The following is a 23952-nucleotide window of genomic DNA, read 5'->3' on the forward strand; positions in this document are numbered from 1 at the left end:
CATTGACTAATATATTTAATATATAAAGGGGTGTGTGTGTGTGTGTGTGTGTGTGTGTGTGCCTGCCTGTCTGTCTGTCTGTCTGCTTAAGGGAATCCGTACCGTTACATGTACAATCACAAAATTTTGCACAGACGCCTCATGTGACTCAGGAAACATCATAGACTGTTTTGACAAGAAAATTTAACCCCGCGCTTTACAGTTACTCTCCAAAAAGCATCCCTCCATTAAATTGAATGTAGCTGCGAGCTACAGGTTATTAATAGGAGATATGATTAGGTGCTATAGGAACGAACAAAGGACATTCCTAGTATAAGAAGCTTATGTGTGAGGTAATAAGATGTCAATGGAGAGACACCGATTGACAGACAGAGAAAGAGGCACACGGGGAAAGAGACAGACAGACAAACAGACAGACAGAGACAGATAGGGGAAAAAAAAGCCAGACAGAGACAGAAAGAAAGACACACTGGGAAAGAGACAGACAGGGAACGAGACAGAGACGGTTACTATCCCGGGCTACGCCCTGGTACTACAGCCAGTAGTAGTATATGTTTTTTGTTTTTTTCCACCAATTAAATTAACAAACAGAAAACTATACATGTTTGGTATCTATGAACCCATTCTGACTTGGGGAATTAATGCCAGGTCAATTCTACCATATAGTGAACATGTACCTAGGATTTCACTGTCTTGAGCGCCCTCGCTGGCTGCCGGCAGTGTTTTCTTTGGCTGGTCTCCCCGAGATCAGTGATTATTTTGTCTTGTTGGTCTACTAGGCATTGTTCCCACCTGGCCAAAATCCTACTCCACACTGATGAGGGGCAATACCCCGAAACAGCTGTCTGTGGATGGATACCTGGCCTTGGTATTTCCCTTGTCATATCTTTGAACTTGTCAAAAAGTTGGATATTGACTAAAAGGGCCACTTAATATGGTGGTTATGGTGGTCTCCTAAAAAGAGCTACTCCTTGGCTGGGTCCTTCCCGGAGGGATATCTGGCTGGATTCTGTGTTGAGACTCCTAACAGATTCTCCACTGACTTTTTTGATTTGCATACAGTGAACATTGTAAGTTAAAAAAAAAATTGTGGAATTGAACTTTTCTTTTCCCTTTTGCCATTTTAGCACACTGGGATTTTTTTTTCTGTTTTTTTCAATGTACACTATATGGTAAAAATTTAGTGGTTTCTTTCTAAATTAGAACTTGTCTCGTAAAAACCCCACAAGCCCTCATACGACTATGTTGTCAATAAAGTAGAAAAAAAGTTCTTGCTCTTGGAAGAATGGGAGGAAAAATAACTGCAAATTCTCGGGTGGTGAAGGGGTTCGCTTTGAGATAAGTGTCCAATTACCTTTTTGGTCCCTCGAAAGAGGCAGCTACATAATAAAGAGCTGTAATTCCTAAACCCTTCCTCCCAATTGGGATGTGAATGTCCTCAAATTAAAGCTGGGGCTCCGCACTTTCAGCCCAGATTAAGTATATAACTGTACCTTCGATATGTTTTGGTAAACTGATAAAATGATAAAACTTGTCACTGTCCAAATATTTCTGAACCTAAATGTATTTGCTAAAATCCCTAAAATTCATTTTTTTTTTTTTTTTTTTTTATTTTCAGTTTTTAAGAACACATTGGTTTTTACAGTTAAGAGCTTTACCTTTTACCATAAGGATGACACCACCGTAGTTACTAAAGGTCCTTTCACGCTAAATGCCCGCCGATCCACTACCTTTCATGACTTTATACCTCATACTAATGGCATGTATGTACAGGCTCTTTGAAGCCAATTAAATTCTTTCCTTGATTGTAGAAATCTGAACTCCAGAGAGGAAATTTTAAGGGAAAGAGCTGCAAGTGCTTCAGGGTGGGCCTTGCACTTGCAGCTCTCCTGCCCTCCCTCCTCCTTCCCTGCTTGCGGTCTTTGTCAGACTTACAAAGCAATCTTATTTCAGTGACCTGACTCCTCTGATCAGGATCTGTCTAAAGTGCCATTAGTGCCATGTTTGGTGCAGGACCCTGGACCCAGTGAATCAGTCTTCACATGCATCGCCCGAGGCACTAACATGCACTTTTAAGAGGCCTCAGTAGGTATGTCCCTGAAACAAGGTCTCTGACACCAGAGGTAGGTGGAGAGAAGTAGAGCTGCAAGTGCAATGTCCTACCTCGACGCACTTGCAGCTCATTTACATAAAAATGCCAGAGAGCAGAGAAACACAAAAAGGGATTTCTACAGTGAAGATGAGGATTTAATCTCTTTAAAAGCGCCTGCACATATATTCCATTAGTGTGCGGTATAAAAGCCTCAGAACGGGTTCCTTTATAGGGAGTCTGTTTGGCACATCATTCTGTTCTGACAAAGAACATTTGCTCGGTGCATCATGGAGGCCAACCATTTAAGTGCACCTACTCACCAGCTGGTTTTCCATTTATCTCCGCTCTATGAAGCCAAAGATGAAAATCAGTGGCTGGAGGAAATAGAGGGGAAAACTAGTAGGAGCGAAGGTGCACTGAAATGTTTGGTCCCACCAAACCAATCATAGGAAGTCGACGCACCCTTGAACAGTCATTCTGTGTTGACAAAGTCCCTTTTAAAGGGAATCTGTCATCAGGTTTTTGCTATGTAAGCAGAGGACAGCATGATGTAGGAGTTAAAAAACAAAAGGCAACACTGCTTCTCTTATCAGTGTATGTGTGCACATTGTTTACTTAAACTAAAGGGTTTATTAATCTGTGATTAACATTACAGGCCTAGAAACTCCACACACACTCCTTGCTGTGATTGACCCCCTCACTGTGAATGCACAATGTGTATAGAGCCTGGCGTGGTTGGGACAGCTCCCCAGACTCGGCTACATGCTTAAAACTCAATACTTAGATTATTGGCTGAAACCGTTCTCATATAATCTGTGATACATCGTTGGATTCAGAATCTCCTTGCCTACATTATGGTTACTGTCAGATGAAGTAGCAAAAACCTGCTGACAGATTCCCTTTGATACTACCTGCCTTTTGCCTCCAGGTATCTGCCCAGTATCAGGTGGTCAAGCGCAGTGTCACTTTTTTACTCGGTTTACTTGGTCTCCTCATGACAGCTAGTACGGTATAAATTAAAAGGGGCTTTCCAGGTTTACTACATTGCTGATCAGGTGTTGGATCTCCACCAATCCGCTCCATTTGCGGTCACATGTACACAGTGAATGGAGCAGAACATGTGCTGTGTAGTGGTGCCGTGCTCTGGTGCTATAGGTTGGTTCAGTAGGAGCTGAGCTGCCGTATCTATGAAAAGCCATTTGTTTACATCTGAAAACAACTTATTGGTATCAGACCCCCCCCCCCACCCTTCCTGCAGATATGATTTTGATTGAAGAATAGGTCATCAATATCGCAAAATGTTTCCACATCTTCATGTTACGCAAAAACTTTGCAACTTTATAAAGCATCTTGCTCCAGTTTTCTGTCCCAAACTCTTCACTTTGACATATCGGACCTTTTCTACAGGGCCGTGCATTACGGGAAGTCTTGCTTCAGCGCAGGACTAGCTGCGAATGAGCCGTTTTGGTCATTTTGATGTTTCCTTATTTTCTTCCTAAACATTGTTCCTTTTTCTATTTTCACCAGGCTAGACTTAAAAACATAAAGGTGAAGAGCCTGGCAGCCACAAAGGAGCTTCTACTGGATCAAGACATTCTGCATATGCTGAAAATGTACCAAGCGGTGAGTGAGGGCCACATCCAGCTGGGTAATAACCCTGTTGGGTAGCTGTGGTGTGTTGTATTTAGCCCCCAACAGCCCCTTAATCGACACATTACTGGGGGCATAAATGTAGTGGAAATTAGAATGGAATAACAATCTGAGCCGCACACGTCCCAGCTTTCTACTCTGAGGATTCACTAATCTGCAGCTCATCTGATGAGGCCAGCGCTGAGGCCAGTGATTGACTGCAGTGGTCAGATAACTACAACTCGGTGTTGCCAGAGAACCGTCAAATGTCGCCAATTCTACTTATAATCCCTGACTTTAATGCCATCATATACTACAGCTCTTTCCAAGAATCATCATCACTCTCCCCATTGAGGATCACAATCTAAATTCCCTATCAATATGTCTTTGGAGGATGGGAGGGAACTGGAGAACTTTAGACACTTTAGGGAGCACATACGAGCTCCTGGCAGCTATTGTCCTAGGTGGGATATGAATCCAGGACCCCAGCACTGCAAAGCAATAGTGGTAACCACCGAGCCACTGTGCTGCCTGACAACAAAGCAACAGTGCTTACTACTGAACCACCATGCTGACTGACAGGCATCAGTGCTAACCACTGAGCCACCGTGCTACCTAACAACAAAGTAACAGTGCTAACCAATGAGTTACCTAACAAAGTAACTGCTAACCACTGAGCCACCGTGCTGCCTGACAGCACCGCAACAGTGCTAGCCACCGTGCTGCCTGACAACACAGCAAGAGTGCTAACCACTGAGCCACCATGCTGCCCGACAACACAGCAACAGTTCTAACCACTTATCCACCGTGCTGCCCATTTTACAAGCATTATGGATCCTACTAAGGCTAGTTTCACACTTGCGTTGAACGGCTTCCGTAGCATTGCGTTGTGTGACGGATGCGTTGCATATAATGGCACAACGGATCGTACAAAACGGAAAGCTTTTTTCTAATTTTTTTTTATATTTTTTTTCTTTACAGTTTTACTGGCAGCAGACTATTGTGAACGATCAGCTGATCACTCTCAATAGCCGGCGGCCGGGCGCTCAGCTGAGAGCTCTCACATGCCGGCGGCCGGGCACTCAGCTGAGCGCTCTCAATAGCCGGCGGCCGGGCGCTCAGCTGAGAGCTCTAACATGCCGGCGGCCGGGCGCTCAGCTGAGAGCTCTAACATGCCGGCGGCCGGGTACTCAGCTGAGCGCTCTCAATAGCCGGCGGCCGGGCGCTCAGCTGAGAGCTCTAACATGCCGGCGGCCGGGCGCTCAGCTGAGAGCTCTCATGCCGGCGGCCGGGCGCTCAGCTGAGAGCTCTCACATGCCGGCGGCCGGGCGCTCAGCTGAGAGCTCTCAATAGCCGGCGGCCGGGCGCTCAGCTGAGCGCTCTCAATAGCCGGCGGCCGGGCGCTCAGCTGAGAGCTCTCACATGCCGGCGGCCGGGCGCTCAGCTGAGAGCTCTCAATAGCCGGCGGCCGGGCGCTCAGCTGAGCGCTCTCAATAGCCGGCGGCCGGGCGCTCAGCTGAGCGCTCTAACATGCCGGCGGCCGGGCGCTCAGCTGAGAGCTCTAACATGCCGGCGGCCGGGCGCTCAGCTGAGAGCTCTAACATGCCGGCGGCCGGGCGCTCAGCTGAACGTTCGGCCACTGGGAAACAAAATAAAGTTTGTGATTTTAAGAAAAAAAAAAAAAGTATGCGCAGTGAAAAATAAAGGTTTCCGCCGCTCAAAAAAACGTTACATCCTGCGTTCCTTCCGCCCGACGCAGCGGCGTTATTTTGACCAGCGGATGCAACGCTGACACTTGCGTTACAGTGCGTCGTCCATACAAGTCTATGGAGAATAGCGCAGTGCGTTAACGGACTGCGCTATTCTCCATAGTGACGGACTCCGCTGAACGCAAGTGTGAAAGTACCCTAAGAAAGATGCTCCTGTAGTAGAGGGAAACAGATTTATTGGACCCACACAGCAATTGCCTACATATATCCTTTATTTCTTTGTCGCTCCATTGGGAGACCCAGACAATTGGGTGTATAGCTACTGCCTCCGGAGGCCACACAAAGTATTACACTCAAAAGTGTAAACCCCTCCCCTCTGCTATACACCCTCCCGTGCCTCACGGGCTCCTCAGTTTTTATGCTTTGTGCGAAGGAGGCTGACATCCACGCATAGCTCCACATCTTAGTCAGCAGCAGCTGCTGACTAGGTCGGATGGAAGAAAAGAGGGCCCATATCAGGGCCCCCAGCATGCTCCCTTCTCACCCCACTCTTGTCGGCGGTGTTAAGGTTGAGGTACCCATTGCGGGTACATAGGCAGGAGCCACATGCTGTTTTCCTTCCCCATCCCTTTAGGGCTCTGGGTGAAGTGGGATCCTAATCGGTCTCCAGGCACTGGGACCGTGCTCCCTCCGCAGCCCCTGGGGAATCTGCTGGACAGGAGCCGGGTATCGTCAGGGACAAGGCCCTGCTACTGTGAGGTACTCTGTGTCCCCGTGGGGACCGCGCATGGAGCGCTTATGCCATACACACTGCAGCACTGCTGGGTGTGTTAGTGCGCCGGGGACTACCGCGCCGGCCGTACTTATTTGCCGGCCGCGCTTATAACTTTAGTCCCCGGCTTTTGCGGCCTAGTTTCGCTTATTCCCGCCCACAGGCCTGCCAGTCAGGGGAAGGGCGGGACGCTGCACAGGACGGCAGCACTGAGGGCTGGAGCATACTCTGTATCCTCCTCCCCCCTCACTCAGCACAGTGGGGCACTAGATTCCCGCACTTTCTAGGGCACGCCCACGGCCCCCTCCTCCGCACAGAACGCCGGCAGCCATTACTGTCAGCACTTCTGACGCTGGAGAGGAGAGACAACATCAGGGGGGCCCGGGCACGGATTCTGGTGATCACACAACCGCTGTGAGCGGTCGGTAAGCAGCACCTGAGGTGCTGGCCCCACTGAGTGCCGAAGTGTACATATATATATATATATATGCTTGTTGTATGGTCGCACTGTTGATTTTTGGCTACTCCTAGAGAAGCCTTACAGTCCAGCCCCGGGCACTGTTCAATCATTATACCACCCCCGGACCTGCCAGTCAGGAGGAAGGGCGGGACAGTCGGGCTGACGCCGACAGTGAGGGCCGGAGCACACTTCGCTGTCCTCCGCCCCCCTCACTAATCACGCTACGGAACTGATCCCCTCAAGGACTCAGTGTCCCCTTGGGGACGGTGCAGAGAGCAGCTTCGCCTCAGACTTGGCGACTACCGCGCCTGCTTGCCGGCCGCGGTCTGTAACTTTAGTTCCCGGCTTTTGCGGCCTAGCGCCTTAAACTCCCGTCCCTGGCCCTGCCAGTCAGGGGGAAGGGCGGGACGGTCAGTCGGAGGCTAGCAGTGACGGCTGGAGCACACTTGGCTGTCCTCCGCCTCCCTCACGTTTCGCTCATGGCACCAGATTCCCGCACTTTTGGGGTTACGCCCACGGCTCCCCCCTCCACTGTACACGCCGACAGCCATGTTTTCAGCAGCACATACTGCTTCAGGGTCGGTACACCAGGGGGCTTCTTCTCGATGCTGGGCCCCCTAGAGTGATGAACTGTATATGTGATACACTGTATATATGGCTATATAATGTTTGAATGCAGTTTCACTGGTTGAGCTTCGCCGGCGTTCCCTGTCCAGGCGGCAGGGACAGAGTTACAGCTTTGCTGAGAAACTCTCTGGGTCATTTTCACTATCCATGTCTCAGGCTATGGACAAATGGTCGGCTAAGAGACTAGGAGTTTGCAGTCCAGACCGGCCCCTTACACAGGCCCCGGGCACTGCGGGATCGCCCCAGGCCTCCCTCGGTCTGCGACGAAGCGTGTTCCTGGGGTGGCCTCTAGTTATTACGTGGTAAACTCCAGCACGAACCGCAGTCCCAGTCCGGCTAAGCAGCCTTGCTTGGAACTAGGGTCTCAGCTTGAGGACCCTCTAGAGGATGGGGCGGAGGTCGCAACCCAGGACTCTGTCCGGACGTGGCTCTCAAGGCTTCACAGATTCTGTCCAGAAGCACACCTTCCCGGACAAGCGTTTTACTGAACGCCTTATAACACACGTTGTCCCTTCCCCTCTGACGTTGTTAAGGTTTCGGCTCAGTGTCATAAGGTGCCCGCCAGTCTCGGACTGGCGGCTAGATCAGTAGTAGCAGTGGCTGGCGGGTCCACGCTCAAGAATGCCACGGACAGACAGATAGAACTCCTAATGGGATCCATCTATGAAGCCGTAGGCGCGTCCGTTGCCCCAGCCTTTGCAGGGGTGGGCACTCCAGGCTATCTCAGCTGCTCTGTCTCAGATCAATGCGGTCATCCTGTGCTCCGCAATTAGCGTCTTTGACGTCTCAGGCGGTGGTATTTTCATCCTCCGCCGTGCACAGAGAACCTTTTCTGCATGGCGGTCCAGGTCAGGGGAGTGGTCCCCACATGTCCAAGACCGATGTAGGAGACATTCTGTCTTACGGTCACAGGATAGAGCTCAGTTCTCGTCCTCCGACTCGTTGCTTCACAGCATCTCCGTCCCCCGAGCGAGCCGATGCACGTTTCCAGTCGGTGAACACTCCGAAGGCAGGAGGAGTTGCGATCCTCGTTCCCCTTCAAGAACGTAGTCGCGGCTTTTTACTCCAGCTTGTTCGTGGTACCAGATAGGACGGATCACTCCGCCCCGTTCTGGACTTCACACGGCTCAACGGACTGAGAACCTGACGGTTCCGGATGGAATCTCTCCGCTTGCCATCACCTTTGATGGCCCAAGGAGGTTTCCTAGCATCAATCGACATCAGGGATGCTTATTTCCACGTGCCGATTGTACCAGAATATCAGCGCTTCCTGCGCTTCGCCATAGGGAACGAACACCTTCAGTTCGTGGCACTAAATTTCGGCCTGGTGACAGCCCTACGGGCCTTCACCAAGGTCATGACAACGGTGGTAGCGGTCCTACTCTCTCAGGCAATCTGCTGGTCAAGGCCCCCTCTCGGATGGCATGCCAGCACATATCAATGCTCATCCATGCAGTGTGGAAAAATAGTCTGCAGCATGTCAAATGTTTGTGCTGTGGGTATCTGTCAGATTTCACTGTTTATGGCCAAAAATGTAAGAAGTGGTGCAATTTTTACCGCTCCCCACTGTGTACAGTTCTGGGTCCCCAATTCAAGAAAGACATCGATATATTGGAGCAAGTCCAGAGAAGAGCAACCAAGATGGTAGAAGGTCTGCAAACCATGTCCTATGAAGAGCGGCTAAAAGAAATAGAAGGCTGAGAGGAGACTTAATAGCGGTCTACAAATATCTGAAAGGAAGAGAGAACAGTGCAGAGGGAACTACACTATTCTCATTAGCACAAGGAAGTACAAGAAGCAATGGGATGAAACTAAAAGGAAGATTCAGATTAGACATTAGGAAAAACTTTCTGACAGTGAGGGTAGTCAGAGAGTAGAACAGGCTACCACGGGAGGTGGTGAGGGCAGTCAGGGAGTGGAACAGACTACCACGGGAGGTGGTGAGGGCAGTCAGGGAGTTGAACAGGCGACCACGGGAGGCAGTGAGGGCAGGCATAGTGGAACAGGCAACCACGGGAGGTAGTGAGAGCAGTCAGGGAGTGGCACAGGCTACCACGGGAGGTAGTGAGGGCAGTCGGAGTGGCACAGGCTAACGAGGGAGGTAGTGAGGGCAGACAGGGAGTGGAACAGGCTACCGAGGGAGGTAGTGAGGGCAGTCAGGGAGTGGCACAGGATACCGAGGGAGGTAGTGAGGGCAGTCAGGGAGTGGAACAGGTGACCACGGGAGGTAGTGAGCTCTCCATCAATGGAAATCTGCAAGCAGAAACTGAATAAACATATAGCTGGGATGATTTAGGAAAACTGCACTCCCAGGGGGTTGTACCCGATGGCCCTTGAGGTCCCTTCCAATGCTAACATTCTATGATAGTGATACTAAAGCCTTCTCACGGGTCAATAATTAATTTTAATTATGTTTGGGGTTTTTTTTTTAGGGAAAGAATCCATTTAGGGACCTGGCGGTCTATTCATCACAGGCGGGCAACGCACCTGAAGTCTTAGTCGCTGAGGAGGATGATGAGGATGCTAATGCAATTGATGATGATGATGATGAATATTTTGTTGCTGATGATACTAATGATGAAGACGCCGTTGCTGATGGTAAAGAGGATCCTGACAACAAGGACTCTGCCCCGACCATGCCTGTGAATTCTGAGGAAACCGATGAGGAAGAAGAGGAGGAGGAGGCGGCCGAGGCCCCATGATGTCATTTATTATCTCACGCTGTGAATTATTAATTTGTTTTATACCTCCATCTTCCGAAGCTCCTTATACCGCAAACATCTAGATGTGAGTCCTGTAGCCATGGCCTCCAATAACATGGCCTCTTACCACCAGAGACCGGCCGCATGCCCTTCTGCTTCAAGGCCATTTATATGTGGCCTTTCCAAAGATGACCCTCTGGGGCGGTGATCATCTGATCCTCAAATCTGAACATTTTGTTGCCCCTGCAATGGCCTCTTAGGTAATGGCCAGTTCCTTAAATGGCCAACCCTATAATATATGGGCATGCCATGCAGTGTTTCAGAAGGGTATAAGACACATAATATATAGGCGGTGAGGCATGTACAATGTTTGGGGTTTTGTTTTTTGGGGGGTGGGATGGGATTTAGCATACTAATTCTCCCCCAATTTCCTTATTGTGCTCAGGCATTCTGAAGATTTTGGGTGGCCAAATATACTGTCGAGATATGGTAAGGGGGCACACAAAATCTCTACAAAAATTCATTTCTCAATTGAAATTAAAGGGGCTGTCTATGATTTAAAGAAATAATGAAGAAAAAAATGTGACAAATCATCACTTTTAAATGTTAGTCCGGCATCACGTCAGATGTATGGTCTGAGTATGGTTCGCATCGGCCGAAGATCGCCAGACCCAAACCCAACCCTTCTGCCTGTGGATGTCGGACTTGAGACCGGCCTTCCAATCGGTCCTATATAGTGACGAGGGGAGCAAATTGAAAATTACCATTACTGATTGTCAGGTACATTTCCGGTCCTCAATATTTCTAGATATCCGAGATGCGTGCATCCCCTTTAACAAATCTAAAGACCTCCAAAAGTTTAATTTGTGGATCACAAGCCCCTGTGGGTCTGCGGCCACCAACATTCAGACAGTCAGTTTGGGTATTCCAGGGTCTCTGTGATCGGAAGGCTTTGATTGGTCCTGATTCTTGCTCATTTTTAGTTGTGTGTAGGGATACAATGTTGTCTGCTTCATTTTTGTGTTTTGATTTTTGTTTTTTAACATCTTAACTATAAATAAAAATATAAGTTGTAAAGTGGGTTTTATTTTTTTTTATTTTTTTTAGACCCTGTATCTGATTTATTGGGGTTCTGAAGGGGGGAGGGGGACATTGGCTCTCATCAGATTGTTGTGCCCACAGGTCCTGCAGAAGGAGGAAGAATCTACAAGTGCATCTCAATAAATTAGTTTTCTTTGTCGCTCCATTGGGAGACCCAGACAATTGGGGTGTATAGCTTCTGCCTCCGGAGGCCACACAAAGTATTACACTTTAAAAGTGTAACCCCTCCCCTCTGCCTATACACCCTCCCGTGCATCACGGGCTCCTCAGTTTTATGCTTTGTGTGGAAGGAGGCACACATCCACTCATGCATTCTCAGATTAGTTATATCGGTTGGAAGAAAAGAGGACCCCCACGGGGCCCCCGGCATGTTCCCTTCTCACCCCACTATGTCGGCGGTGCTGTTAAGGTTGAGGTACCCATTGCGGGTACAAAGGCCGGAGCCTCATGCCGTTTTCCTTCACCATCCCTTAGTGGCTCTGGGAGAAGTGGGATCCTGACCGGTCATCCATTCACTGGGACCGGGCTTCCTCCGCAGCCCCTGTGGGAATCTGCCGGACAGGAGTCTATTCATCCTCAGGGACCGGGCCCTGCATCTATAAGGTACTCTGTGTCCCCATGGGGACTGTGCATGGAGCGCCTTCTTCCCGGACGCTGCAGCAGCTGCTGATTTGTGAAGACCGGCAGACTTCCGCGCCGACCGCGCCTGCTTGTCGGCCGCGGTCTTAAATTTAGTCCCCGGCTTCATCGCGGCCTAGTAGCAAAAATCCTGCCCCCGGGCCTGCCTGTCAGGGGTAAGGGCGGGACTGCCGACCTGACGTCGGATGTGAGGGCCGGAGCATCCTGTATTTCTTTGTCGCTCCATTGGGAGACCCAGACAATTGGGGTGTATAGCTTCTGCCTCCGGAGGCCACACAAAGTATTACACTTAAAAGTGTAAAGCCCCTCCCCTTCTGCCTATACACCCCCGTGCATCACGGGCTCCTCAGTTTTTATGCTTTGTGCGAAGGAGGCTGACATCCACGTATAGCTCCACATCTTAGCAGCAGCTGCTGACTAGGTCGGATGGAAGAAAAGAGGGCCCATAACAGGGCCCCCAGCATGCTCCCTTCTCACCCCACTCTGGTCGGCGGTGTTTAAGGTTGAGGTACCCATTGCGGGTACATAGGCAGGAGCCACATGCTGTTTTCCTTCCCCATCCCTTAAGGGCTCTGGGTGAAGTGGGATCCTAATCGGTCTCCAGGCACTGGGACCGTGCTCCCTCCGCAGCCCCTGGGGAATCTGCTGGACAGGAGCCGGATATCGTCAGGGACAAGGCCCTGCTACTGTGAGGTACTCTGTGTCCCCGTGGGGACCGCGCATGGAGCGCTTGTGCCATTACACACTGCAGCGCTGCTGGGTGTGTTAGTGCGCCGGGGACTACCGCGCCGACCGCGCTTATTTGCCGGCCGCGCTCATAACTTTAGTCCCCGGCTTTTGCGGCCTAGTATCGCAAATTCCCGCCCCCAGGCCTGCCAGTCAGGGGAAGGGCGGGACGCTGCACAGGACGTCAGCGCTGAGGGCTGGAGCATACTTTGTATCCTCCTCCCCCCTCACTGAGCACCGTGGGGCACCAGATTCCCGCACTTTCTAGGGCACGCCCACGGCCCCCTCCTCCCCACAGAACGCCGGCAGCCATTCCTGTCAGCACTGCTGAAGCTGGAGAGGAGAGACAACACGGCTCTGGGAGGCCCAGGCAGGGAATCTGGTGATCACACAACCGCTTTGAGCGGCTGGTAAGCAGCACCTGAGGTGCTGGCCCCACTGAGTGCCGAAGTGTACATATATATATGCTTATATGCTATACATTTACACTGGACGGTCGCACTGTTGATTTTTGTCTATATACCCTCCTGGATTGTACTCAGAGGAGACAACAGCATGTCGTCCGCAAAAAGCAAGGGTGCCAAAGCACAGGCTTACTTTGCAACCTGTACCTCATGTGCGGCTATACTACCGGCAGGTTCCACTGACCCTCATTGTGTGCAATGCTCGGCCCCTGTGGCACTTACTCAGCCGGAGCCTCTGCTACAGGTGGCCCAGGTGGAACCACCTGCTCCCACTGTCCAGGTGACAGGGACGGAGTTTGCAGTATTTGCTGACAAACTTTCTGAGAGTATGGATAAATGGTCTGCTAAGATACTAGAAGCCTTGCAGTCCAGACCGGTAACTCAGGCCACGGGCACTGTTGAATCATTGACCCCAGGCCCCCCTCATTTGGAGCAACAAAGTGCTCCTGGGGTGACTCATAGGTCCCAGGATGAGGTCTCTGACAAAGACCGCAGTCCCAGACCACCTAAGCGGGCTCGCTGGGAAATTCCCTCAACTTCATCACACTGCTCAGGGTCTCAGCAGGAGGACTCTCTGGACGATGAAGCTGAGGTAGCAGATCAGGATTCTGATCCTGAGGCCGCTCTCAACCTAGATACACCTGATGGTGACGCCATAGTGAATGACCTTATAGCGACCATCAATCAAATGTTGGATATTTCTCCCCCAGCTCCTCCACTTGAGGAGTTAGCTTCTCAGCATGAGAAATTCCGTTTCAGGTTTCCCAAGCGTACAATGAGTACGTTTCTGGATCACTCTGACTTCAGAGAGGCAGTCCAGAAACACCGAGCTTGTCCTGATAAGCGTTTTTCCAAGCGCCTTAAGGATACACGTTATCCCTTCCCCCCCTGACGTTGTCAAGGGCTGGGCTCAGTGTCCCAAGGTGGATCCTCCAGTCTCCAGACTGGCGGCTAGATCCATAGTTGCAGTGGAAGATGGGGCCTCACTCAAAGATGCCACTGACAGACAGATGGAGCTCTGGTTGAAGTCCATCTATGAAGCCAACGGCGCGTCTTTTGCCCCAGCATTCGCAGCCGTATGGGCGCTCCAAGCTATCTCAGCTTGTCATGCGCAGATTAATGCAGTCACACGTACGTCTGCTCCGCAAGTGGTGTCCTTAACCTCTCAGGCGTCGGCGTTTGCGTCCTACGCCATTAATGCTGTCCTGGACTCTGCGAGCCGTACGGCGGTAGCATCCGCCAATTCGGTGGCAGTACGCAGGGCCATGTGGCTACGTGAATGGAAGGCAGACTCTGCTTCCAAAAAGTTCTTAACCGGTTTGCCATTTTCTGGCGACCGCCTGTTTGGTGAGCGATTGGATGAAATCATTAAACAATCCAAGGGAAAGGACTCTTCCTTACCCCAGTCCAAACCAAACAGACCTCAACAACGGAAGGTACAATCGAGGTTTCGGTCCTTTCGGTCCGCGGGCAGGTCACAATTCTCCTCGTCCAAAAGGCCTCAGAAGGATCAGAGGAACTCCGATTCATGGCGGTCTAAGTCACGTCCTAAAAAGACTGCCGGAGGAACCGCTTCCAAAGCGGCCTCCTCATGACTTTCGGCCTCCTCACACAGCATCCTCGGTCGGTGGCAGGCTCTCCCGCTTTTGCGACGCCTGGCTGCCAAAGGTAAAAGACCGATGGGTGAGAGACATTCTGTCTCACGGTTACAGGATAGAGTTCAGCTCTCGTCCTCCGACTCGGTTCTTCAGAACATCTCCGCCCCCCGAGCGAGCCGATGCTCTTCTTCAGGCGGTGGGCACTCTGAAGGCAGAAGGCGTGGTGATTCCTGTTCCTTTTCAGCAACAGGGTCACGGTTTTTACTCCAACTTGTTCGTGGTGCCGAAAAAGGACGGATCCTTCCGTCCTGTTCTGGACCTAAAACTGCTCAACAAACACGTAAAAACCAGGCGGTTCCGGATGGAATCGCTCCGCTCCGTCATCGCCTCAATGTCCCAAGGAGATTTCCTAGCATCAATCGACATCAAAGATGCTTATCTCCACGTACCGATTGCACCAGAGCATCAGCGCTTCCTGCGTTTCGCCATAGGGGACGAACACCTTCAGTTCGTGGCACTGCCTTTCGGCCTGGCGACGGCCCCACGGGTCTTCACCAAGGTCATGGCAACAGTAGTAGCAGTTCTGCACTCTCAGGGACACTCGGTGATCCCTTACTTAGACGATCTGCTTGTCAAGGCACCCTCTCAAGTGGCATGCCAACACAGCCTGAACATTGCTCTGGAGACTCTCCAGAGTTTCGGGTGGATCATCAATTTTCCAAAGTCAAATCTGACACCGGCCCAATCACTGACATATCTTGGCATGGAGTTTCATACTCTCTCAGCGATAGTGAAGCTTCCGCTGGACAAACAGCGTTCACTACAGACAGGGGTGCAATCTCTCCTTCAGGGTCAGTCACACCCCTTGAGGCGCCTCATGCACTTCCTAGGGAAGATGGTAGCAGCAATGGAGGCAGTTCCTTTTGCGCAGTTTCATCTGCGTCCACTTCAATGGGACATTCTCCGCAAATGGGACAGGAAGTCGACGTCCCTCGACAGGCACGTCTCCCTTTCTCAGGCAGCCAAAACTTCCCTTCGGTGGTGGCTTCTTCCCAATTCATTGTCGAAGGGGAAATCCTTCCTACCCCCATCCTGGGCGGTGGTCACGACGGACGCGAGTCTGTCAGGGTGGGGAGCGGTTTTTCTCCACCACAGGGCTCAGGGTACTTGGACTCAGCCAGAGTCCTCCCTTCAGATCAATGTTCTGGAGATAAGGGCAGTGTATCTTGCCCTGAAGGCGTTCCAGCCGTGGCTGGAAGGCAGGCAGATCCGAATTCAGTCGGACAACTCCACAGCGGTGGCATACATCAACCACCAAGGCGGAACACGCAGTCGGCAAGCCTTCCAGGAAGTCCGGCGGATTCTGCTGTGGGTGGAAGCCACAGCCTCCACTATATCCGCAGTTCACATCCCGGGCGTAGAAAACTGGGAAGCAGACTTTCTCAGTCGCCAGGGCATGGACGCAGGGGAATGGTCCCTTCACCCGGACGTGTTTCAGGAGATCTGTTGCCGCTGGGGGATGCCGGACGTCGACCTAATGGCGTCCCGGCACAACAACAAGGTCCCGGCATTCATGGCACGGTCTCAAGATCACAGAGCTCTGGCGGCAGACGCCTTAGTTCAGGATTGGTCGCAGTTTCAACTCCCTTATGTGTTTCCTCCTCTGGCACTGTTGCCCAGAGTGTTACGCAAGATCAGGTCCGACTGCTGCCGCGCCATCCTCGTCGCTCCAGACTGGCCGAGGAGGTCGTGGTACCCGGATCTGTGGCATCTCACGGTGGGCCAACCGTGGGCACTACCAGACCGACCAGATTTGCTGTCTCAAGGGCCGTTTTTCCATCTGAATTCTGCAGCCCTCAACCTGACTGTGTGGCCATTGAGTCCTGGATCCTAGCGTCTTCAGGGTTATCTCAAGAGGTCATTGCCACTATGAGACAGGCTAGGAAACCAACGTCCGCCAAGATCTACCACAGGACGTGGAGGATATTCTTATCTTGGTGCTCTGATCAGGGTTTTTCTCCCTGGCCATTTGCCTTGCCCACTTTTCTTTCCCTCCTTCAATCCGGATTGGAAAAAGGTTTGTCGCTCGGCTCCCTTAAGGGACAAGTCTCAGCGCTCTCTGTGTTTTTTCAGAAGCGCCTAGCCAGACTTCCACAGGTACGCACGTTCCTGCAGGGGGTTTGTCACATAGTCCCTCCTTACAAGCGGCCGTTAGAACCCTGGGATCTGAACAGGGTGCTGATGGCTCTTCAGAAGCCACCTTTCGAGCCAATGAAGGATATCTCTCTCTCACGCCTTTCACAGAAAGTGGCCTTCCTAGTAGCAGTCACATCACTTCGGAGAGTGTCTGAGCTAGCAGCGCTGTCATGCAAAGCCCCCTTCCTGGTGTTTCACCAGGACAAGGTGGTTCTGCGTCCGGTTCCGGAATTTCTCCCTAAGGTGGTATCCCCCTTTCATCTCAATCAGGATATCTCCTTACCCTCTTTTTGTCCTCATCCAGTTCACCAATGTGAAAGGGATTTGCACTTGTTAGATCTGGTGAGAGCACTCAGACTCTACATTTCTCGTACGGCGCCCCTGCGCCGCTCGGATGCACTCTTTGTCCTTGTCGCTGGCCAACGTAAAGGGTCACAGGCTTCCAAATCAACCCTGGCTCGGTGGATCAAGGAACCAATTCTCGAAGCTTACCGATCCTCTGGGCTTCCGGTTCCCTCAAGGCTGAAGGCCCATTCTACCAGAGCCGTGGGTGCGTCCTGGGCTTTGCGGCACCAGGCTACGGCTCAGCAGGTGTGTCAGGCAGCTACCTGGTCGAGCCTGCACACTTTCACGAAACACTATCAGGTGCATACCTATCCTTCGGCAGATGCCAGCCTAAGTAGGCGAGTCCTTCAGGCGGCGGTTGCCCACCTGTAGGAAGGGGCCGTTTTACGGCTCTATTACGAGGTATTATTTTACCCACCCTGGGACTGCTTTTGGACGTCCCAATTGTCTGGGTCTCCCAATGGAGCGACAAAGAAGAAGGGAATTTTGTTTACTTACCGTAAATTCCTTTTCTTCTAGCTCCAATTGGGAGACCCAGCACCCGCCCCTGTTCCCTTCGGGCTGTTCTTTGTGTACACATGTTGTTCATGTTGAATGGTTTCAGTTCTCCGAAATTTCTTCGGATTGAATTTATTTTAACCAATTTATAAGTTTTCCTCCTTCTTGCTTTTGCACCAAAACTGAGGAGCCCGTGATGCACGGGGGGTGTATAGGCAGAAGGGGAGGGGCTTTACACTTTTAAGTGTAATACTTTGTGTGGCCTCCAGAGGCAGAAGCTATACACCCCAATTGTCTGGGTCTCCCAATTGGAGCTAGAAGAAAAGGAATTTACGGTAAGTAAACAAAATTCCCTTCGTTTCCTCCCCCCTCACTGATCACTGTGGGGACCCCAGATTCCCGCACTTTTTCTAGAACCGCCCACGGCTCCACTCCTCCCCTGAGCGCTCCGGCAGCCATGTTTTTGGCATTCTGCCGGTGGAGGATTATCAGGGAAGAGCTCTGCAGCTCTGGGAGACCTAAGGCAGGGAATCTGGAGGACACGCACTCCGCTTTTTAGCGGTCGGTAAGCCACACCGGTCACCCGGTGCTGGTCCCCCCTAGGGTGCCGGAATAGATACGTATTTATATACATATTTCTGTTCGGTCGGGCTGTATACCCCTTCCCATATACCCTCAGTGATCACTCTCCTAGGAGACAACAGCATGTCGTCCACAAGGAGCAAAGGTGCTAAGGCACAGGGTTTTTCTTCGTCGCTCCATTGGGAGACCCAGACGATTGGGTGTATAGCTACTGCCTCCGGAGGCCACACAAAGCATTACACTAAAAAGTGTAAGGCCCCTCCCCTTCTGGCTATACACCCCCAGTGGGATCACTGGCTCACCAGTTTTCTGCTTTGTGCGAAGGAGGTCAGACATCCACGCATAGCTCCACTGTTTTTAGTCAGCAGCAGCTGCTGACTATGTCGGTTGGAAGAAAAGTGGGCCCATATGGGGCCCCCAGCATGCTCCCTTCTCACCCCACTTGTGGTTTGTAAGGTTGAGGTACCCATTGCGGGTACGGAGGCTGGAGCCCACATGCTGCTTTCCTTCCCCATCCCCCTGAGGGCTCTGGTGAAGTGGGATCTTACAGGTCTCCAGGCACTGAGACCGGGCTCCATCCACAGACCCAGAGAACCTGCTGGATATGGAGCTGAGTATCTTCAGGGACAGGGCCCTGCTACATTAAGGTACTCTGTGTCCCCGGGCAAGCGCGCACACACACACCAGCATTGCTGGGAGTGTTAGTGCGCCGGGGGTAACAGCGCGGTGCGCTCGTGCTATTATTCACTGCAGCTTAGCTGAGTGAATTTATGTATTGGGAACTGCCGCGCCGGCCGCTGCTGGGTGTTTTTTACATTGTGGCGCGGCTGGGACTTGTGGTGCGCCGGGGACTTCCGCGCGGGCCGTGCACATGGACGGCCGCGCTTATTACTTGAGTCCCCGGCTTTGCGGCCTAGTTTTCGTTTCGTTCCCGCCTCCAGCCCTGCCAGTCAGGGGAGAGGCGGGACGCTGTACAGACAGTCAGCACAGAGGGCTGGAGTCTGCTTTGCATTCTCCAGCCCCCTTCACTGGACACAGTGGGACGCCAGTTTCCCGCTCTTGTCTGGGGCACGCCCACGGCCCGCCCCTCGTCACACGAGCTGGAGAAGGACGCCGGCAGCCATTCCTGCACGCAGTCCGAGCTGGGGAAAGGAGACATGCTCTGGGCAACCAACACAGGGCTCTGGCGACCACATACCCGCGTTATAGGCGGGCGGTAAGCAGCACCTGAAGTGCTGACCCCACAAAATACCGCAGTGTCCATTTGTTTTTGATGCTTGTATATACACTGCACTGTAGGTCGCTATCTTTGGCTATATGCCCTCCCAGATAGCGAGATAACAGCAGCAGAAAAGCAAGAGTGCTAAGGCACAGGTTTTCTAGGCTGCTTGTATTGCATGTGCTGAAGTGTTCATTTGTACTTATGCTTGTATGTTATACATTGCACTGTACTGTCGCTACTCTTGGCTATATGCCCTCTTAGATGGCGAGATAACAGCAGCAAAAAAGCATGGGTGCCAAGGCACAGGCTTTCTATGCTGCTTGTATTGCATGGGCTGAAGTGTTTATTTGTATATATGCTTGTATGCTATACATTGCACTGTACGGTCGCTACTCTGGGCTATATTCTCCTAGATGGCTGGACAACAGCAGCAAAAAAGCAAGGGTGCCAAGGCACAGGCTTTCTATGCTGCTTGTATTGCATGTGCTGAAGTGTTTATGCTTGTATGCTATACATTGCATAGATGACTAGAATACAGCAGCAAAAAAGCAACACAGGCTTTCTATGCTGCTTTTCCTGCATGTGATACTGTTCCACCGGCAGGTTCCACTGACCCCCATTGTGTGCAATGCTCCCCTGTAGCACTTGGTCAGCCGGGGTCTCTACTAGAGGTGGCCAAAGGAACCACCTGTGAACCCTGTCCAGGGACAGGGACGGAGATTCTCATGGGATGGAGACTTTGCAGTCCAGACGGGCCATGGGCAATCTTGATTAATTCTCCCTGGCCACCCTCATTTGGACGCACTCAGTGCTCCGGGGAGGTCCCAGGCATTCCAGGGTGAAGGCTCTGACACGGACGGCAGTCCCAGACGGCCTAAGCTAGCTCGCTGGCTGCGGCACTCGGCTTCATCACTGGTCAAGGTCCCAGCAGGAGGACTCTCTGTATGATGAGGCAGACGTAGCTGATCAGGGCTTTGGTCCTGACACCGCTCTCAATCCGGATACACCGGATGGTGATGCCATAGTGAATGATCTTATAGCGTCCATCAATGGAATGTTGCATATTTCTCCCTCAGCTCCCCCAGTGGAGGAGTCAGCTTCACAGCAGGAGAAATCCCTTTTCAGTATCTCATGCGTAGATTGAGTACTTTTTCTGGCCACGCTGACTTCAGAGACGCAGTTCAGAAACACCACGCCTCCAGATAAACGTTTTCTCCAAACGTATTAAGGATGCACGTTATCCCTTTACCCTGACGTGGTAAAGCACTGGACCCAGGGTCCAAAGGTGGATCCCCCAATCTCCAGGCTTGCGGCTAGATCCATAGTTGCAGTGAGATGGGAATTCACTTAAAGATGCCATTGACAGACAGATGGACCTCTGGTTGAATTCTGTCTGTGAAGCTATCAGCGTGTCGGTTGCTCCGGCATTCGCAGCCGGATGGGCACTCTAACCTATTTCAGCTGGTCTTGCGCAGCTGGTCTTGAGCACATGTACATCTGTGCCGCAGGTGGTGTCCTTAACCTCGCAATGTCTGCATTGCGACTTACCCTAGTAATGCTGTCCTGGAGGGACAGTCGAGGTTGGTCCTTCCCAGGCTCGGGCAAGTCCCAATGGTCCTCGTCTAAAGGGGCTCAAAAGGCTCAGAGGGGCTCAGATTCCGGCCGGGCTCATTCACGCCCAAGGAAGGCAGCAGGAGGAACCGCTACCAAGGCGATCTCCTCATGTATTTCAGCTCTCTCTCTCCGCATCCGCGGTTGGTGGCAGAATCTCCCGCTTCTGGGTACATTTAGCTGCCACAGGTCACAGACCGGTGGGTGAGAGACATTGTGTCTCACGTGTACAGGATAGAGCTCTGTTCTCGTCCTCTGGCTCGACTCTTCTGAACTTCCCCCCCCCCCCCCCCCCACCGAGCCGATGCTCTTCTGCAGGCAGAAGGAGTGGTAATCCCTGTTCCTCTTCAGGAACAAGACACGGTTTTTTCCTCCAATCTTATTGGGGTGCCAAAAAAGGGTGGCTCTTTCCGTTCCGTTCTGGACCTAAAACTGCTCACCAAGCACGTGAAGGCCAGGCGGTTCCGGATGTAACCCTCCGCTCCGTCATTGCCTCAATGTCTCAAGGAGATTTCCTAGCATCAATAGACATCAGAATGCTTATCTCCACGTGCCGCTTGCTCCAGAGCACCAGCGTTTGCTACGTTTCGTTATTGAAGCCGAGCATCTTCAGTGCGTACCACTGCCCTTCGGTCTGGCGACAGCCCTACGGGTTTTCACCAAGTTCAGGGCAGCAGTGGGAGCAGTCCTGCACTCTCAGGGTCACTCTGTGATCCTTACTGGACGATCCACTAGTCAAGACACCCTCTCAAGAGGCATGCCGACACAGCCTGAACGTGGCGCTGGAGACTCTCCTGAGTTTCGGGTGGATCATCAACTTTTCAAGGTTACATCGGGCACCGACCCAATCGCTGACATATCTGGGCACGGAGTTTCACACTCCCTCAGCGATAGTGAAGCTTCCGCTGGACAAGCAGCGTTCACTACAATCGGGGGTGCAGTCTCTCCTTCAAGGCCAGTCACACCCCTTAAGACGCCTCATGCAGAGGCAGTCACTTTCGCGCAGTTTCATCTGCGTCCACTTCAATGGGACATGCTTTGCCAATGGGTTGGGGAGTCGACGTCCCTAGAAAGGAACGTTTCCCTTCTCAGACGGTCAAGGACTCTCTTCAGAGGAGTCCATCCTTCAGATCAATGTTCTGGAAATCTGGGCAGTGCATCTTGCCCTGCAAGCCTTTCAGCAGTGGCTGGAAGGAAATCAGATCCGAATTCAGTCGGACAATTCCACAGCGGTGGCAGACATCGCCCACCAAGGCGGAACACGCATCGCCAAGCCTACCAGGCAATCCGGCGGATTCGGATGTGGGTGGGGGACAGAGCATCCACCATATCCGCAGTTCACATCCCGGGCGTAGAAAATTGGGAAGCAGACTTCCTCAGTCGCCTGGGCATGGACGCAGGGGAATGGCCTCTGCACCCAGTATGGTGTCAGGAAATCTGTAGCCGCTGGGAGATGCCGGACGTCGACCTAATGGCGTCTCGGCACAACAACAAGGTCCCGATTTTCATGGCACGGTCTCACGAGCAAAGAGCTCTGGCGGCAGGCGCCCTAGTTCAGGATTGGTCGCAGTTCCAGCTACCCTATGTGTTTTCTACTCTGGCACTGTTGCCCAGAGTGCTACGCAAGCTCAGCTCCGCTTGCCGCCGTGCCATCCTCGTCGTCCCAGACTGACCGAGGAGGTCGTGGTCCCGGATCTGTGGCATCTCACGGTCGGCCAACCATGGGCACTCTCAGACTGGCCAGACTTACTGTCCCAAGGGCCGTTCTTTCCACTGAATTCTACGGCCCTGATCCGGCCTGTGCGGCCATCGAGTCCGAGATCCTAGCGTCTTCAGGATTATCTCAAGACGTCATTGTCACCATGAGACGGGCTAGGAAGCCGACGTCTGCCAAAATCTACCACAAGACGTGGAAGTTATTCTTATCTTGGTGCTCTGCTTAGGGAGTGTCTCCCTGGCCATTTGCATTGTCTCCTTGTTCCCCCCTTCCTGCATCTGGATTGGGAAAAGGTTTGTCGCTCGGCTCCCTTAAAGGACAAGTCGCAGCGCTGTCAGTATTCTTTCAGAAGCGCCTAGTACGACTTCCTCAGGTACGCACGTTCCTGCAGGGGGGTTGTCACATCGTCCCTCCGTACAAGAGGCCGTCAGACCCATGGGATCTGCACAGGGTATTAATTGCTCTCTAGGAGCCGCCCTTCGAGCCTCTGAGGGATGTTTTCACTTTCGCGACTTTCACGGAAAGTGGTCTTTCTGGTAGCGGTCACGTCTTTTCGGAGAGTGTCCGAACTAGCAGCGCGGTCATCCAAAGCTCCCTTCCTGGTGTTCACCAAGATAAGGTAGAGCTGCGTCCGATCCCAGAGTTTCTCCCTAAGGTGGTATCCCCTTTTTATCACAATCAGGATATCTCCTTACCTTCCTTTTATCCATTTCATCGATATGTAATGGCTTTGCATTGTTGGATCTGGTGTAGAGCACCCAGAATCTACATTCCCGCACGGCGCTCCTGCGCCGCTCGGATGCACTCTTTGTCCTTGTCACTGGTCAGCGCAAGGGATCGCAGGCTGCAACATCCACCCTGGCTCAATGGATCAAGGAACCAATCCTTGAAGCCTACCGTTCTACTGGGCTTCCGGTTCCATCAGGGCTGAAGGCCCATTCTACCAGAGCCGTGGATGCGTCCTGGGCATTACGGCACCAGGCTACGGCTCAACAGGTGTGCCAGGCAGCTACCTGGTCGAGTCTGCACACTTTCACCAAACATTATCAGGTGCATACCTATGCTTCGGCGGACGCCAGCCTAGGTAGAAGAGTCCTGCAGGCGGCAGTTGCCTCCCCGTAGGGGAAGGCTGTCTTGCAGCTCTAACATGAGGTATTTCTTTACCCACCCAGGGACAGCTTTTGGACGTCCCAATCGTCTGGGTCTCCCAATGGAGCGACGAAGAAGAAGGGAATTTTGTTACTTACCGTAAATTCCTTTTC

General features: G+C 52.0%; 1 protein-coding gene across 6 annotated transcripts in view; it reads left to right on the forward strand.

Annotated features, from left to right (window-relative positions):
- Window positions 1-11068, forward strand: part of LOC142304199 (uncharacterized) — a 111868-nt gene extending 100800 nt beyond the window's left edge. For all 6 annotated transcript variants that reach the window (XM_075346352.1, XM_075346354.1, XM_075346356.1 and 3 more), the window contains 2 exons: window positions 3620-3715; window positions 9722-11068. In XM_075346352.1, the coding sequence (XP_075202467.1) occupies window positions 3620-3715; window positions 9722-9991 (366 nt within the window). In that variant the 3' untranslated portion in view covers window positions 9992-11068. The remainder of the gene's footprint in view (window positions 1-3619; window positions 3716-9721) is intronic.
- Window positions 11069-23952: the final 12884 nt, after the last annotated feature.

This window comes from Anomaloglossus baeobatrachus, chromosome 4 (genome assembly GCF_048569485.1).
Source record: "Anomaloglossus baeobatrachus isolate aAnoBae1 chromosome 4, aAnoBae1.hap1, whole genome shotgun sequence".
Lineage (NCBI taxonomy): Eukaryota > Metazoa > Chordata > Amphibia > Anura > Aromobatidae > Anomaloglossus > Anomaloglossus baeobatrachus.